The sequence below is a fragment of the Orcinus orca genome, chromosome 1, assembly GCF_937001465.1.
Source record: "Orcinus orca chromosome 1, mOrcOrc1.1, whole genome shotgun sequence".
In the NCBI taxonomy this organism is placed as follows: domain Eukaryota; kingdom Metazoa; phylum Chordata; class Mammalia; order Artiodactyla; family Delphinidae; genus Orcinus; species Orcinus orca.
In genome coordinates this window covers 98713312-98729325 of record NC_064559.1, presented here as the reverse complement: position 1 = coordinate 98729325, position 16014 = coordinate 98713312, and the positions used below count along the sequence as shown (strand labels likewise).

General features: G+C 46.0%; 1 protein-coding gene across 10 annotated transcripts in view; it reads right to left on the bottom strand.

The window, feature by feature from the left end:
* Positions 1 to 14104, bottom strand: part of ARHGEF11 (Rho guanine nucleotide exchange factor 11) — a 112607-nt gene extending 98503 nt beyond the window's left edge. For 9 of the 10 annotated variants that reach the window (XM_049694290.1, XM_049694300.1, XM_049694292.1 and 6 more), the window contains exon 1: positions 12540 to 14104. In XM_049694290.1, coding sequence (XP_049550247.1) covers positions 12540 to 12571 — 32 coding nt within the window. In that variant the 5' untranslated portion in view covers positions 12572 to 14104. The remainder of the gene's footprint in view (positions 1 to 12539) is intronic. The other variant, XM_049694328.1, reaches the window with a different exon arrangement.
* Positions 14105 to 16014: the final 1910 nt, after the last annotated feature.

Below are 16014 nucleotides of genomic sequence, written 5' to 3'. Positions count from 1 at the left end.
AAGCACATGAAAAGATGCTCAACGTCATTAAGAAAATGCAAATCAAAATCACAATGAGGTACCACTTCATACCCACTAGGATGGCTATAATCAAAAAGACAGACAAAAAAACAAGTATTGGTGAAGATGTGGGAAAACTGGATTCTCACAGTTTGTTGGTGGGAATGTAAAATGGTGCAGCCACTTTGGAAGACAGTTTGGTAGTTCCTTAAAATGCTAAACACAGACACAGCATATGATCCAGCAACTCCCACCCTAGGTATATACCCAAGAGAAACGAAGAGATACATCCACACAAAAACTGGTACACAAATGTTCATAGCAGCATTATGCATCATAGCTGAGCAGTGGAAACAACCCAAATGCCCGTCAACTGATGAATGCATAAACAGAAGGTAGTGTATCCATACAATGGAATATTATTTGGCCATAAAAAGGAATAAAGTACTGATATGTGCTACAACATGGATGAACTTGGAAAAATATCACGCTAAGTGAAAGAAGCCAGGCACAAAAGGCCACATATTATATGATTCCATGTGTAGGAAATGTCCAGAACAGACAAATCTATAGAGACAGAAAGTAGATTCATGGTTGCCTGGGGCTAGTTGGGTGGTGTGGAGAGTGGCTGCTAACGGATACGAGTTTTCGTTTGGGGTGATGAAAATTTTCTGGAATTAGATAATAGGGATGGTTGCACAACTCCATGAATATACTAAAACCCACTGAATTGTACACTCTAAAGTTATGAATTTTATGGTATGTGAATTATATATCATAAAGCTGTTAATTAAAAACTTGTATTCAGGGACCTCCCTGGTGGTCCAGTGGTTACGACTCCGTGCTTCCACTGCAGGGGGTGTGGGTTCCATCCTGGTCAGGGAACTAAGGTCCTGCATGCTGTGCACTGTGGCCAAATAAATAAATAAATATTGTATTCATTCATTTAGCAAAACTTTACTGAGCATCCATTCACTACACAGTCCAGGCACCGCAGGGTACACACAGATAAGGCCCCTGAGTAGTTTAAAGGTGCCACACTGCTTAGTGGAAGAATGCTCAGTCACTTCTGAGATTTTATTCTTCCCAAAGTCACTGAACTTACCTGGCCCCAGAGTGCCACTCTTTCCCCATCATTAACCAACCAGGAGGCAGAGAGGGAGGGAAGTTTCCTTCCTCTTGGACAGTGAATGCAAACCTCAGGTCCTATGGGGAGGCCATGGACAAGGAAAGCTTATCGGGAAGAGATTAAATACTCAAGAGACTTGATTCCCGATTTACCAATCTCTTTTCCTGGAGGACACCCTTCACCTGTGTCAAGCAAACCTGATGTCTGGCTCCCTCAAAGATTTACACATTTTTACCAATGAACCTGGCCAGGGGGACAGGAAAATGGAAAGAGCACTAGGCTATGGCTCTGTAAACACAGATTTTTTTTTTTTTAATCCCAATGCCATTGTTTACTAGTTTACAGACTTAGGCAAATCATTAAAGCCTCCCTGAGCTTGTTTCCCCACCTCTAATATGGGAATGCAAATACTTGCCTGGACTACCTCAATAAGATAACAGACCAAAAACACTTTGCAAACTACATATCATACCGCAGAAATACAAAGAAGCGGCGTCATTATGGCACTGTTATCTCGGCCTTATAAACCTTCCATCTTTCTCTCCCTGTCAATTGTGTCCGCCCCTACTTTAAAAACTGACTTCTTCTCTTGGGTCTAATCTTTCCTTCAATCCTGTCACACATCTCGCCTCCTGCCTGTCCCACAGCAGACTCTGATGTATGCTAACCTCTGACTTAAGACAACCTAGTTCTACCTGGAAAAAAATGAACTCAAAGGCCTATTGATGGGGACTAAGGGGCTCCATTTTTTTCTCCTCTTCTTTCTGACCAAACTTCATAAAAGAATTGACCAGACTATCACCCTTTCCTCACTGCCTCTTCCCTCTTAAACTCACTGCAAACTGGCTCCTCCCCACGTCCCCCCAAGGCCGTGAAAATCTTCCTAGTTACTAAATCCAGACACTTCTCTATCCTTTCCATCCTTTGCCTCTTGGGAGCACTTGACACTGCTGGCCACTCCCTCCCTTCATTTCTGAGATTCCACACTGCCCTGGCTCCTGTTTTCCTGCCACTCCCCACCAGTGTCTTGTGTGGGATCCTCTTTCTTTGCCTCACCTTTGAATGCAGTGTCCCTCAGGGCTCTGTCCAAGGCCCTCTTCTCACTCTACACCCTGTCCCTGGACAGCCTCACACTTCCACCACTGGGTCCAGATGTTGATGACCCACATCCCAGCACGCCCTCCTGACCTCCAGGCCTGTATAACCAGCTGCCAACCTACCGAACAGCTTCCCTGGGATCTCCCACAGGCGCTTCAAACTCATCATGTCCAAAAGGGACTCCTTACCTCAATCACGCTCTTCCTCCTCAGTTCCCCTTTTCAGTGAATAGTACTATCCGCCAGCCCAAGCCAAGGAAAAGGCTGTCAGTCTTGCCCCCGCCTTCTCGCCCTCCCCGCCCCATAACCAACTACTTAGTCTTCTAATCCTTCATTTTTCTCCATCTCCACTGTCACTTCCCTAGTAGAGGCCACCCTCACCTCCTGCCCAGATTACCACAATGGGCTCCTAATTTGTCCTCCCTCTCTATTCTTTTGTTCTTTCAATTTAAATGTCCACACCGCAGTCGGGTGATCTTGTTTTTCTAAAAGCCTATCTTACCATGTCACTCCCTACTTGTATTGCAATGGTGCTTCACTGCTCTCAGGATAAAGTCCAAAACTCCTAATAGGGAGGATTACATGATTCCCAGGCTCTAGCTCCTGTACGCTCCTGTTTCATTTAATTAATTGTTCCAAGGTCTCGCTATAGACCATAGCTACTTTCAGCTCCCGCGACACCATGTCCTTCCTTTTCTTCTGTCTTCAGTACATGCTGTTCCCTCTGCCTGGACTCTCCTTCGCTCAAGCCTGGCTCTCATTTTCTGGCCTCAATTAAAGGTCACTTCCTCCAGGAAAGTTTCTTTATCGTCCCTCCCATTTGCTTCAACTGATATCACAGAAGAGTTCAGGGTGGTATCATACAACTCCTGCTTGCCCGCTGTCTCCCCACACAAAACCACAGGCTCGGGCTTCCCTGGTGGCGCAGTGGTTGAAAGTCCGCCTGCCGATGCAGGGGACACGGGTTCGTGCCCCGGTCTGGGAAGATCCCACATGCCGCGGAGCGGCTGGGCCCATGAGCCATGGCCGCTGGGCCTGCGTGTCCGGAGCCTGTGCTCCGCAATGGGAGAGGCCACAACAGTGAGAGGCCCACGTACTGCTAAATAAAAACAACAACAACAACAAAAAAAACCAAAAAACAAAAAAAACACCACAGGCTCCCAGAGGGCAGGGTAAGCAACTTATTCACGTTGAATCCTAGTGGCTTGAGGGGCACCAGCCAGTGAAGACTTGTTAAATGGACCAATCCCCTTATTTGAGGGATAGCATGAGTATTCCTAAACCTCAGACCCTATTCCTGTGAACCCACTGAAGCCCAAGTGGTTTTCTGCCCCCATCCCTAGGGCTCGGAGAAAAGGGTCTGCGGTTCTAGTCTCATACAAGGTCCCATTCACAAAGCTATTTACTACACTCTCTCCAGCCACCTCCCCCCAGAACAACAGTGGCCTTTCTCTGCAGCAGCAGTCTCTTGGAAGGAAGCTTCTGAGGGCTGTGCTCTGGGAAATGAATGGGGCCAGCCTGGGGCAGGCAGGACAATGGCAGGGCGGGCCCTGTGCCCCGTCAGACCCCTGCAGGGAACAGCAGCCCGGAAACCAGGCCGCCAATGGGGAAATCCCCCCGAGAGCTGGGAGAAGCTGAAGGCAAGCAACCGCAACAAGGCTGCTCTGTCCCTAGAAGAAATACCAAGTGCCCAAGACCTAGCACCCAGTAAGAACAAGGGGAATTCTTGGTCTCCCTTCCTAGCAGCAATGTTTAGAGTTGCTTTCTTGAAATCCCTTGGGTAGGCATGGAGGGAATTGGAAATGTCAAGAATGAACTACAGTTCAAGTCAGGTAACTGAGGGAGGAGTATACCTCGTATAGAGAGAACTCTACTGAGCATGAGAAGACAATCTAGAAAAATGAAGAGACATCGCTTTTGAACCCTGAGAAACAGGATAAGACACAATAACCAACATAAAACATGCAAAGAATGGAAGAGCACCAACATTTATTTATAATAGTCGACCACGTGCTAGGGATTCTGCTAGATCTTTTTTTTTTTTTTTTTTTTGTGGTACGCGGGCCTCTCACTGTCGTGGCCTCTCCCGTTGCGGAGCAACAGGCTCCGGACGCGCAGGCTCAGCGGCCATGGCTCACGGGCCCAGCCGCTCCGCGGCATGTGGGATCTTCCCGGACCGGGGCACGAACCCGTGTCCCCTGCATCGGCAGGCGGACTCTCAACCACTGCGCCACCAGGGAAGCCCTAGATCTTTTATATAAAGTATTTTATACCAACATATGAAAGATAATGAGTCCAACTGCTATATGTATGTGCAAAAGGAATGTTGAATAATATAAATATACTATAGAGTTTGATGATATTAACCAGAAAAGGTCACCCTGAAGGAATTAAGACTAGCCGGAGTTGGGGAGAGAAAGAGAACACTCATATAAAGATGTGGAAAGAGTGATGTGGGCCTGGGAAACAGGCTAGCCTACCTGAAGCGGGATGGTAGGGGACAGTAATAAGACCTACAATTAGTGAGATGTGGGCTGAACTGAAGCAAGAAGGCATGGATCCCAAGCTGGGGAGTTCGAGCTGGAAAGGAAAGACACTGTGCAAAGGTTTCCAGTGAAAAAGGATCGACTTAGGACGAGATCTTCCACACCTTATTTTTAACTAGTACCGTCCTGTGTTTGTTCAATATGTTCCCAGAGCCATGCCTGTCAGTCCTCAGTTTAGAATCAGCACAGGTCTCAGCACCCAAGCACAGGTCTTCTCGCGGCAGCTGAGGAGAGTTCAGGCCAATCTGGGGTCCTTGCCAAACCAAATGCCTCAACAACACTCACCAAATGTTTGGCACTACAGAATTCACAAAATGCTTTTACACAAATCGTCCTCATCACACAGCTAGTTAGCGGAAAAGCTGGGACTCACACAAAGCTCTTCTCACTTCAAGTCCTATACTCTCTATAATCATGCTACTAGGATGGTTTCTGCAGAGATATCCCTTGAGTCCTGGAGTTTGGTCTGCAGTGGGGGAGTGGGGTATGATTAATTAATCAGGATATCAAATATATGCTAATCTCCTCAAATCATGACCCCATTTCCTAAGGGAGCTCTCGGAACTCACTGCCTCTCTCCCTCTCTTTAGAAGACTGCACTGAAGACCTCTAAATCTATTTGGTAGAAACAGCCTAACCTAAGGGCCTCAGCAAGATAAGTATGTTCAGTGAATTGCTGGGTACCAATGGGAGGCAGAATGACTTTTAATGATGGTCTTAATCTCTCTAGCAATAGCCAGTCTCTAAAACTTGGGAACCAAATCTGATTCAGCCTTAACATACATACCCTGTTGGTTTTCCTTCCAAAACGTCTTTCAAATCCTACCCTTCTTTGTTCTCACATTATCTTTTGTTCTCTTCCCACCTACATAATAATATTAGAATTCTTTCCTTAAACATTCCTTTTATCACCATATAGTACACAAACCTTGCTGGTTCCCTTTCTCCTACCACATCCAGTCTGAATACCTTTATCCCCCCCACGCTCCCACCATACTCACCTTGACAACCTAATTTCTCTGCTCTACAAAGACCAATACTCTTACCATCCTGAGACCACCCAATGCTTGGTTCTGCCCCAGAACCTTTGCTTATGTTGTTCCCCTGGTCTGAAACAGCTTCCTCCCTTTCTTCAACCTAAATAATTTCTAACCACCCCTCCCCTGGCTTTTCTCACTAGCACCAACTTTCGACTTGTCTCTAAATGTACCTTTTTGGTCTACATCAAGATTCAGTAATGATGTACTACCTTTTTACTGTTTTGTGTTGCTTCATTAATTACATTTCCCAACAAGAATGTAAGCTCCACATTCTTGCAAATTATCTATCAGAACACTAAGAACTGAGCTGTGCATGGAGCTATTTGATAAATATCTGCCGTCCAACCGACTGATTGCAAGTGCCACAGATCATAGGTCATCATCTGGAAGGTTGTGAGACTGGTCCCGTTCCCTCTGTGATTTGATGCCAGTCCACGACTGGTGACTATAGATCCCATTGCACCATTTTATGGTAGCTTTAAACACTGGAGGACAAAGTGCTGGAAATCAGGCCTCTGAAATCACTTCTTCCTAACTTTTCAAAGCTCCCTTCTCACACATTCACGTCTTAGTTTGCTATTCTTTAGAATGAGGAGAATCCTGAAGAAGTCAATGAGGACGACAGAGGGATACCAGTGACTTTAGGGCCTATGTTGAAATCAGAAGTAAAAGACAGGAAGATGGACTTAAATTGTAGCAAAGGAGGAAATTCCCTGGTGGTCCAGTGGTTAGGACTCGGTGCTTTCACTGGGCTGGATTCAATCCCTGGTCGTGGTCGGGGAACTAAGATCCCGCAAGCCACACAGTGGAGCCAAAAAAAAAAAAAAAAAAAAAATTGTAGCAAAGGAAAAATTGAGATTCAAAAGAATTTACAACTATTCAACTCATGGAACCACAAGAGATCACTGAAAATGGGAGCCCCTCAACCTTCTGGACCAGCTCAGGAGATGCCCTATTCGGAGTCTAGAGGAAAGGGAAGAGGAGGATCCCCTAAGACTTAAGACTTCTGTGATTTTCCCCTCAAATCTGTCCAATTGTTTTAGGACCATAAATCTGGGTGTTCTTCCAGGCCTTGAAAATGTCTTCCAAATCCTACTCCAATTTTATTGGGGGCCACAGGTTTCCCCGCCTCTCCCCACACTTCCACATCACTGTGCTTCTTCCACTTTCCCCTCCCATTTCATCAGACAGCTCTGTTCCCTGGTTTTTTCAAACTTTCGTTTTCACTGGTTTTCAGGAAGGCAGATAGGATTCCTGAAAAAAAAGTCCTGGCTCACTGAAAGAAAGGGCACAGGCATTATGTTTTCAGAGGCTCAAAGAACATAACAGCCAGAAGGAATCAAATCTGAGAAGTTGGCTACCCTAATTCACTCATCTATTTACTTGGATGCTGGGGGTCTTCCATCAGGACTCCAAACCTCTTTTCATAGGGGATCTAACACAACTTTTCATAAAGTAATGATTACTTTTTTCTTTTGAGACCACAATCTGCAACTTCTGTAGTCCTGCTTCCCTCCATGGGGCAAAGGAGTGACCCTGGATGCCACTAGCAGGTCTATGCTTGGGTCTTTTCCCAATACGGTGATTGAGGAAAGAAGAATGCACAGTCCGTGGGGAAAAGGGTTTCCAAACCACATGACAAATCTTGAAATTAAGTTTTAAAAATAATAAACCAATAAAATGGATTTTTAAAGGCAGTGCCACTATGAAGATGTGAAGCAAATTCAGTCAGTATAGATTAAAACCATTCCTCTTACGTTTCATGGAACTTCAGCATTCAGCCCTTTCACATACATCAGATTCCCAGATCTTTAAAGCAGTATCACTGCTATCCACAAGACACTATCCAAAAGTTTCCAAACTCTATTCCACGAAGGTTGCGAGCTTCCAGAACTCTTTTGTCTTTATACCAATTTGGGAATTAGCCATGTGACCTTCACAGAATCTTTTTTATTTCTGATGAACTCATTGTCATTTAACTTGTCACATTTTTTGTCCACCCTCCTAAACAGAACAAAAGGGACTCTGACTATTTAAAAAAAAAAAAAGCTAAATCAATTTGTTCATCAAAGGGTGCTCTTTCAGAAATGTTTTTGAGTATGTGAAGGTAAGCTCGGCCTTTTCCTGCTCATAATGGTGATTAATCACCAAATGTTTCATCTGCAAATCCACTGCCATCTCTCATCTCACGCCTGGAGAGCACAAGGATACATTCTGGAGAAGACTCAGCATTTCAGGGGACTTACTCTTTGTAGTTCTGGATCCCTGTCACTGTTCTGGGAGGCGAACCTCGAAACTAGGCAGAAACTCAGCTGAATGTCTGGGGGTTTCTTGTTCCCAGGGCTCAGTAAGAACCTGAAGTGCAAAGGGGGAGCCTGAGGTGGGACGAACCTCCCCCCACCTCCTTCTCAGACAAGCCCAGTCTCCTCAGCCTAGGCTACCAGCTTTTCTTCTCTACAAACATCCACTCAGCCTGAAGGCTCTTTCCCCCTTCCTCTGCCTTTTTCTCCCTCCTCCTCCATACACTTCATGAAAGATTTTGCCTCTTCTTAAAAAAAAAAAAAAAAAAAAAAAAAAAAAGGCTACAGGCTAGGGAAAAGTTACATTCAATCTCAGATCCCTGATAAGGAACAGTTGCTGGCTCTGGGTTTATTCTGAATTAGGCAAGTCATATGCTTCTAAAACAAGGAACAGCCAGAGATCATAAAACAAATCCTTTCTATCCCCATCTAAGGAAGCCAAGGTAGCTCAAGCCTCTCCCATTCATCAAAATTCCTGGGAAGGAGATTCAATAACCTTCCCCTTCTCATATTCTAGTATCATCACCCAACCCTGACCACTAGAAAAGTATGCCTTCTTTCTAACCTCATGCACTTCTGCAACAAAAATGCCTGTTCGCTCTGGTTAAATTCTTCAAAACAATGGAAAGATCTTTCAGTCACTCTTAATTTGTTTTGGGCCAGTTCAGAAAGTAGTGCATGATGTTAAATCAAATCCATGAGTTTACCATCTAAAAGTTACAGAGTTTTGGTTTAGAAAGCAATTTGAAATATATCATCTAATTTGATTTGTTTTTAATGTTGTTTTTTTAAAAATATATTTTATTTATTTATTTGGCTGCATCAGGTCTTAGTTGCGGCACTCGGGATCTTTTGTTGTGGCGTGCGGGCTTTTCTCTCTAGTTGTGGCACATGAGCTCCAGAGCGCACAGCCTCAGTAGTTGTGATGCTCGGGCTCTCTAGCTGTGGCACGCTGGCTTCAGAGCATGTGGGCTCAGTAGCCGTGGCACACAGGCTTACTTGCCCCTCGGCATGTGGGATCTTAGTTCCCCCACCAAGGATCAAACCTGTGTCCCCTGCATTAGAAAGCAGATTCTTAACCACTGGACCACCAGGGAAGTCCCTATCTAATTTGATTTGCTCCTTTCAATAGCACCGTGAGAAAGACACAATAAGTGTTACAATCCTCAAATGACAAGCTATGTGAAAATGTTTGTGAACCGGAAAGCATTTCATATAAATGAGCTACTGCCTTACATATGAGGAAACCAAAGGAGGCATGTGATTTGCCCAAGATCACACAGTTAAGGGGAATGCCAGGGCTCAAACCAAGAACTCTCAGCTTAAATCTAGTACTTCTCCATTTGCTTTGGTCCTCACATAAGCTAACTACCTCTGAACAGAGAAAAGCTGTTTTATGGATGCAAACTCCTAACCCATCTGGCCATCTCAAAAACATTTGCCATGGAGAACTAGGCAAATGGATATAGATGGCTTAGCAAAACTCATTACCATTCCTATAAAAATACGTCAGTATTATTACCTCTGCTTGCACTATCAAACACACATTAACAGGCAATAAATTGTCCATGGACAAAAACTGAAAAGGACATGAACAGCTACAATTTAGCCCATCTTTCGCTAACAACTGATTAACACTGTAAGATCAAGATGAGCTGCAAATACTTCATGTTTCTTTGGACCCAGAAGTCACTTCCCAAGAGAGGATTAAAGACTCTGCTGGATAAATATTCCACAGCCTTCTATTCTTCGAGCCACAATCTCTCTCCATAGACATGGTCCTCCATGCTTATGTCCTAGAAAACACGCATCACCTAGGAAGCCTTCTCTAATTGACCTTACTTTGACTACACTTGAAATTAACACATGAATGTTGAAAAATCTGAAACGGATGAATTTATACAGGCTGACATGTTCACTCAATCCAATATTCGTTTGTCAAATATTTAGTGAGCACTCACCCCATGCAAGGCACTAAGCCAGGCGTGCAGGCTATAACTGAGCAAACAAAACACAGTTCCTACCTTTACAGAGCTTATAGTCCAGTGTTGCTTTTATGTGGTCTTCAGGAGTCTTAAACCTTTCCTAGTTCAAGTAGATTGCACGATCTTTGTAAGCAAGAACTGCATACTTAAATTTTTTGAAACACTGAGCACAGCACCTTACACTACGCTCTCTAAACAGCAAATTGATAAACTAAAAGAGAATCCCTGACTCTATAATCTGAAATCCCTCCACTCAATCTCTCCAGTATGGTGTAAAATTGTGTAAAACTGTAAATTATTTAAAATCCACAGGGTCTTGAATCTGAGATGTCAAAATAGCCCATAGAATGAACCTACTGCTAAAGGGGTACGATCCAATACAACTGGAGATACCGTGAAGGGGACCCAAGTCCCAGAACTGATCCTTTAATGGGGAAGAGAATTGGGGTAGTGGTAGAGGTGAGGAACACTCTCACCCTGCGAAGCTCCATTATCCCAAGTGCAAGGGGGTTCTGAAAAGCATCTTACCCTACTGCCAGAAAGAATAAAACGGGGCCCCCGCCCCTATTCCACAGGACCAGTATGCAAACCTACTTAGACAGGGTGGGGCAAGAGAAAGAGCCTCGGGTTCAGAATCAGAAGACCTGCGACTGAGTCCAGATTCTGCCAATAGTCAGGGAAGGTGGCACTGGGCTAGCCAGGTATCCCCTGTGAGCCTCAATCACCCCTTCTGTAAAATGAGAAGAATAACCTCTGATTTGTCTGCCTCACGGAAATATTGGGAGGCTCAAATGAGATACATTCCTATGAAAGCACTCAGAAAAACCATGCTATACAAATCCTGAGAGACTGTGAGGGTATGCAAACTCCCAGAGGAGCATCTTACACTATAGCCCAGGAACCTTCATTGCCTTTTTCTTGTACCCCCAACACCTGGGTTTCCATCTGCTTACATCTCTGAATTCAGAGAAACAGTTCACCCCCAAATCTCAAAAAGGCAAGTGCGCTAATTCCCGAATTCCAAGAGGATGAAGAGAAGGGCAGCCATGTAACCATTTCAACTTCTTGCCTTGACACACGCTTCAGTTCTCCCTTTACAAGAGTCAAACTAGAGAGAAGCCAACAAAAAGGGGAAGGGATGGAGGTTCAAGCAGCCACATATACTATCTGTCCTTTGTGGCTATCTGCCTTCTCTCCACTGCCAAGTCAGGTCCCCATCTGGGGACTGCTGAACTAATCTAAACGGGACTCTGAGGCAATACAGAGATTAGTGTTTGGGAGAGAGAGATTGTATCATTTTAGGCCACATTCCACAGCCCAAAAGAAATTATTATCAGCATGGATTATCAGAGGTTAACTGGACAGGGAGAAAACAATTGTTCCCTTGCAAATATTCTTCCCTATCTCTCCAATATATTTCTTTTTTTCCAGGCCCAGTCCTTCCATTTGCTTGTTCAGTCCTCCAACCAACCATCCATCCAGCACCCACAAAACTACCCTAAAGACTCTCAAGGAGAAAAGGTTGAGCAGGAGAGGAAGGGAAAAGGCAGACACCTTACAAAGTTGTAAACTGTAGTGTTACCGGTGATGGGGCGACTGGGCAGACTCTTGGGGGAGGTGGGTGGGGGAGGGCATCCTGTGCTCCGACTCTAAGGGCCAGTGCCTCTGCCCATCAGGCCTAAGAGCCTAAAGCAACTCCTTCGGGCTCTAGGCAGAGGGAAGGCCTATTTTGCAGAGTCAAGCTTATTAAAAACGGCTTGGAAGATTTAACCTAGGGCATCAGCTGTTTGGCAGATTTCAATTAAACCCCAAGCTTGGAGAGGAAGAAATTCTAGTGCTGACCTATGCATTTTGGGGGCCATTATCAACCACCGGTAAAAATCCAGACCTGTATGGGTGCAAAGGCTGTTTCTGTCCCATCATTCAGGCCAAGAACATCCTCCTCATTCTAGAAATGGGATCCACCCCATCACCAAGCCCCACCATTCCACAACAACCAGCCGGTGGAGGCCCACGCCCCTGCCAGGGCCCTTCCCCCAGCAGCTCCGACACCTAAAGCCGGTCCCAATCACCCTTGGGGTCTCACGTGACCAGGCCTGTGCCCGCCTCCCACCCTTAGGCTGGCAAGTTAGGGACTCAAATTCAGCCTCTGGCCTGGCAAAAGTCAAAGGCGGCTGGAAAGCATTTCCCCCTCTTTCCCCACTTCTGGCGTCACTGCCTACTGTTCATACTTAAAAAACACTGAATCAGGAGATATGTTTTGAACATGGACACACACAGAGGGAACATAAACACACATGCCCGGAGAGCTCCCAGAGACCCCACCAATTCCCACAGCCCAACAGAGACCCTTCTTTTGAAACCCTTTATCAAAATGCAACACTTTCCCTCCCAGTCCTTCCTTAAGTAAGTGTTGAAAAACCACATTATTAGCAAACTTACCTGTCTATACTCTGGGGTAACCTTACACTCATGGTTTCTCAGTGTCTCCACAGTTCCAGAATCCTGTAGTTTTGATGTCTTGATCAGGACTGAATCGCTTGCAATTTTTAAGAAAGGTGAGAGGATGGCCTCCCAACTTGAAGACAGAATCCTTTTTCTTCCAGCTCTCAGGACCCTGGTAACTGAAGCTCCATTCTACTTCTACCAGTTAACATGGTCTCCTTTCTTAGCCCCCTTTTCCCCTCCCCCCCCCTTAAAAAAAAAAAACCAGAAAAAACCCGAAAGAAGAAGAGAAAAAACTATGACCTTCTTAGAAACCAAAAACCCAACCACAAATCTCTTCAAGGTTAGCGCTATGGGCTTAAAAAAAAAAAAAAAAATCACAGAAAGAATGTGCCTTCAAAATATCAATCTTAACTGCAAAATATAGATAAAAACCATCCCTTTAATCTAGTTTTCCTAGCTGTCCTTCTGTTGGCAAGACAGCCTCAAGCTCCAAAGGGGGAAAAAATAATGCTCTGGTCTCCAATGCTTAAAACGACAACAAATATACTGAGGGACCAAAAAAAAAAAAAAAAAAAAAAAAAATCCAAATTGACACCTGGAAAAAATCTTCCAGCTGATTTGCACAGTAAAAAAATAAATAAAACCATACACTAGTATGTACACAACAGCACTCCTTCCAAGTCCAGTGCAACCCTGGGAACCAAAATTATGAATTTCCTTAAAAAAAAGCTTTTATATGAAAGGTTTTGAAATTCTTAAATGAGCCAATCGCACCAAAAAAAAAAAAAAAATCAAAGAACACCTGAAATGCAATGCTTTTTACCTTTAAAATGGTAGCAATACCACAAACCAGAGAAAAATCTCTGAAAATATTCTCTCCTTTTCTTTTTCCTTTAAACTTGCAGGTTTCTCCACCTACCCCAGCCTGACTCCCAGCCTAGGTTCGGCCTTTTTCTGAAAGACAATTTCCTGAGTTAGTTCTGTTTTGCTCCTCCACATCCAGGATCCGAAATTTTCTCTCGCCTCAGCCTCCATGAAACGGAGATTTCGCTTCTTCCCGTTCCCCCTGTTCTCCCTCTCGCCTGGCCAGAAAAACTGCTCCCTTATTATTAATAGTTTAGATTATTATTGTGGATTTGAGTTCGAGGTGGGATATTCCTCCACACCAGCCTCCCGGACAATCCGATCGCCTGGCTTCTCTCGCTCGGCCTCTCTTTTTCCTCCCTTTCCGCCCCTCGCCTAATCTCGCAGGCAGAAGCCCACCGCGCCTGGCGCAGGACCGCGGGCGGCCTCCGGCTCCCGGCCCCGCTCGCCCGCTCGCCCCACGCCCGACCGCCGCGCTCCGGTCTCGACGGCCGCGGGACTCCGGGCTCGGGCGCAGGCAGGGAAGGCGGCGGCGGCGGCAGGCCGGCACGGGCAGGCGTCCGGCTCCCGGCGTCGCGGCCGCGCTCGCCTCCTTCCGGGCCCCTTCCCCCCCGGCTCGCCGCTCGCTCGGGCGCAGGCCCGGCCGGCCGCCCCCTCCCCGCTCTGCCCTCCCTCCTCCTTCCCCGCGAGCCTTTCTCCTTCCCTCGCTCCGGCGGGGGCGGGGCCGCAGGCTCCTCCTCCCAGCGCTGCCCGCCGGCCTTTCCCCTCACGCCGCGGCTAGGGGCGGGGGCGGGAAGCCGACCGCCCTTCCCTTCCCTGAGTGTTGAGGCCGCGGCTCCCGCCCCCCGGCACCTCTCTAGGTCTCCGTGTGCGCTCTACCCCGACGCGACCCCTCGCCGCCGGTTCTCGGCGGGTCCCCTCCGCGGCCCCACAGTCGCTGGCCCTGCCCCTCGGTGCGGCCTAGCCGATCCCGAGCTTAGCCGGATCCCTGGCTTTTCCCGGCCTGGCTCGCCGGCGACCCCGGCCCGGACCCCGCGAGTCACACGGCACCGCCTCCGCCGCCGTCACCACCCCGGCCGCCTTCTCGCTGCTTTCCCTTGGGTGCTTTTCCCCCTTTTACTGCCCTGAGCTCAAGACCTGACCTTTGTTTCTTCCCCCTCTTCCCACCCTGCTGCGGTGCCCGGCGCTCCTAGGCCCCCTCCCCACGTGGACTGGTTTTTGCGTTCACCATCGTTAACGCCTGCTCTCCCACCGCCTCTGCTCACACTACCTCCACCTCTTTTCTCATCTTATTTTTCAAAAATTTGTCGCGGCCCCCTGCCTGGATGCCAGGAGCTCTTTTAACCTTTTCCTCCCGTTTCGGTGGTCCTCCTCACTTCTAACACCCACCGACACTGCGGGAAGAGACCCTTCTGCTCTTCCCGCTCCGGTTGTTTGGGCATCTTAATACCAGGCTGGGTAAAGTGTTTTTGAACTCGATGGAAAATCCTTTCAAGGACAGTTCTATTTTCATAACCCCCTCTCAAAGAATCACGGTTTCTAAATCTTTCCAAGTAGCATGACATTAGTCAGAAGGTCCCAAGCGTTACGGTTAAAAATAATTAAGACAAAAAGGAAATTTTTTCATTAGGACTGGGGAGTGAACTTTGTCTTCTTGCCTGGGTAAATGCTATTGTAAAATACCTTGCGGAGGTGGTGTGTTTGCATATGTTCTCTCCCTTCCACACCACCTTGATTGTTCTGGGGGAAGATACACGTATATGTGTATTTACCCACACACATCCATAAGCAGTAAAGCGGGATCTGAGTGACCCCAGCAGTGTTAGAAGTGATGAATTTGCAAACAGCAAGAGGAAAAAGAAACTAACAAGCATCCGCTGAGGACCCAGAATGAACTAGAACCTTCCTCTGAATTATACCAGGTACAAGTTGGTAAATAAAAGAAAGGACTTCACTTCATCTCCACCAACCCCTAGGCCAGAATCCCCAAAGACAGGTGGTCTGCCCGGAATCTGAGGCACCACAGTTCAAATTTCTACTGACTTTGTTGCTTATTCCCTTCCTATACTACCTGCAAAAATGATGTTCCCAAATGTGGACACTTGTTCTATGGTGATAGACCAGTGGTCACCAAACATTTTTCTTATCATGCTTTCTTAATCTATGTAATATTTTTAAACAATTATTTACATGTATTTTATTACATACGTTATAAATCTTGCTCTAGAGTAGAAATATTAAAAGATTAAAATAAAGGTGAAGTGCATTTTAAAATCGTACTTTTTAGTGGAAGTTAATGGCTGTCATGACTGGAAAAGATGCTTGTCAAAGAGGTAGAGTCAAGCAGAAGGAGTGCCTTCTTGATTGCATTTATTAAATTATGATAACTCATCTTCCCATCCCATTCACCACGAGGCAAAGGCTTTTAATTGAAATTCAACTAGTAAATCTACAGCTTAAGTCAATCAGTCCTTCTTGAGTGACTGGAAGGTTTTACATTTTATATTTTTAACAAATGGGTCCAAACCCCCTTGGAAGTGTCGTTTAGATTTTTTTAACAGATTTAAAATTTTTGTTTCTTAGTTTTCAAGTGTGCAGACAAAAG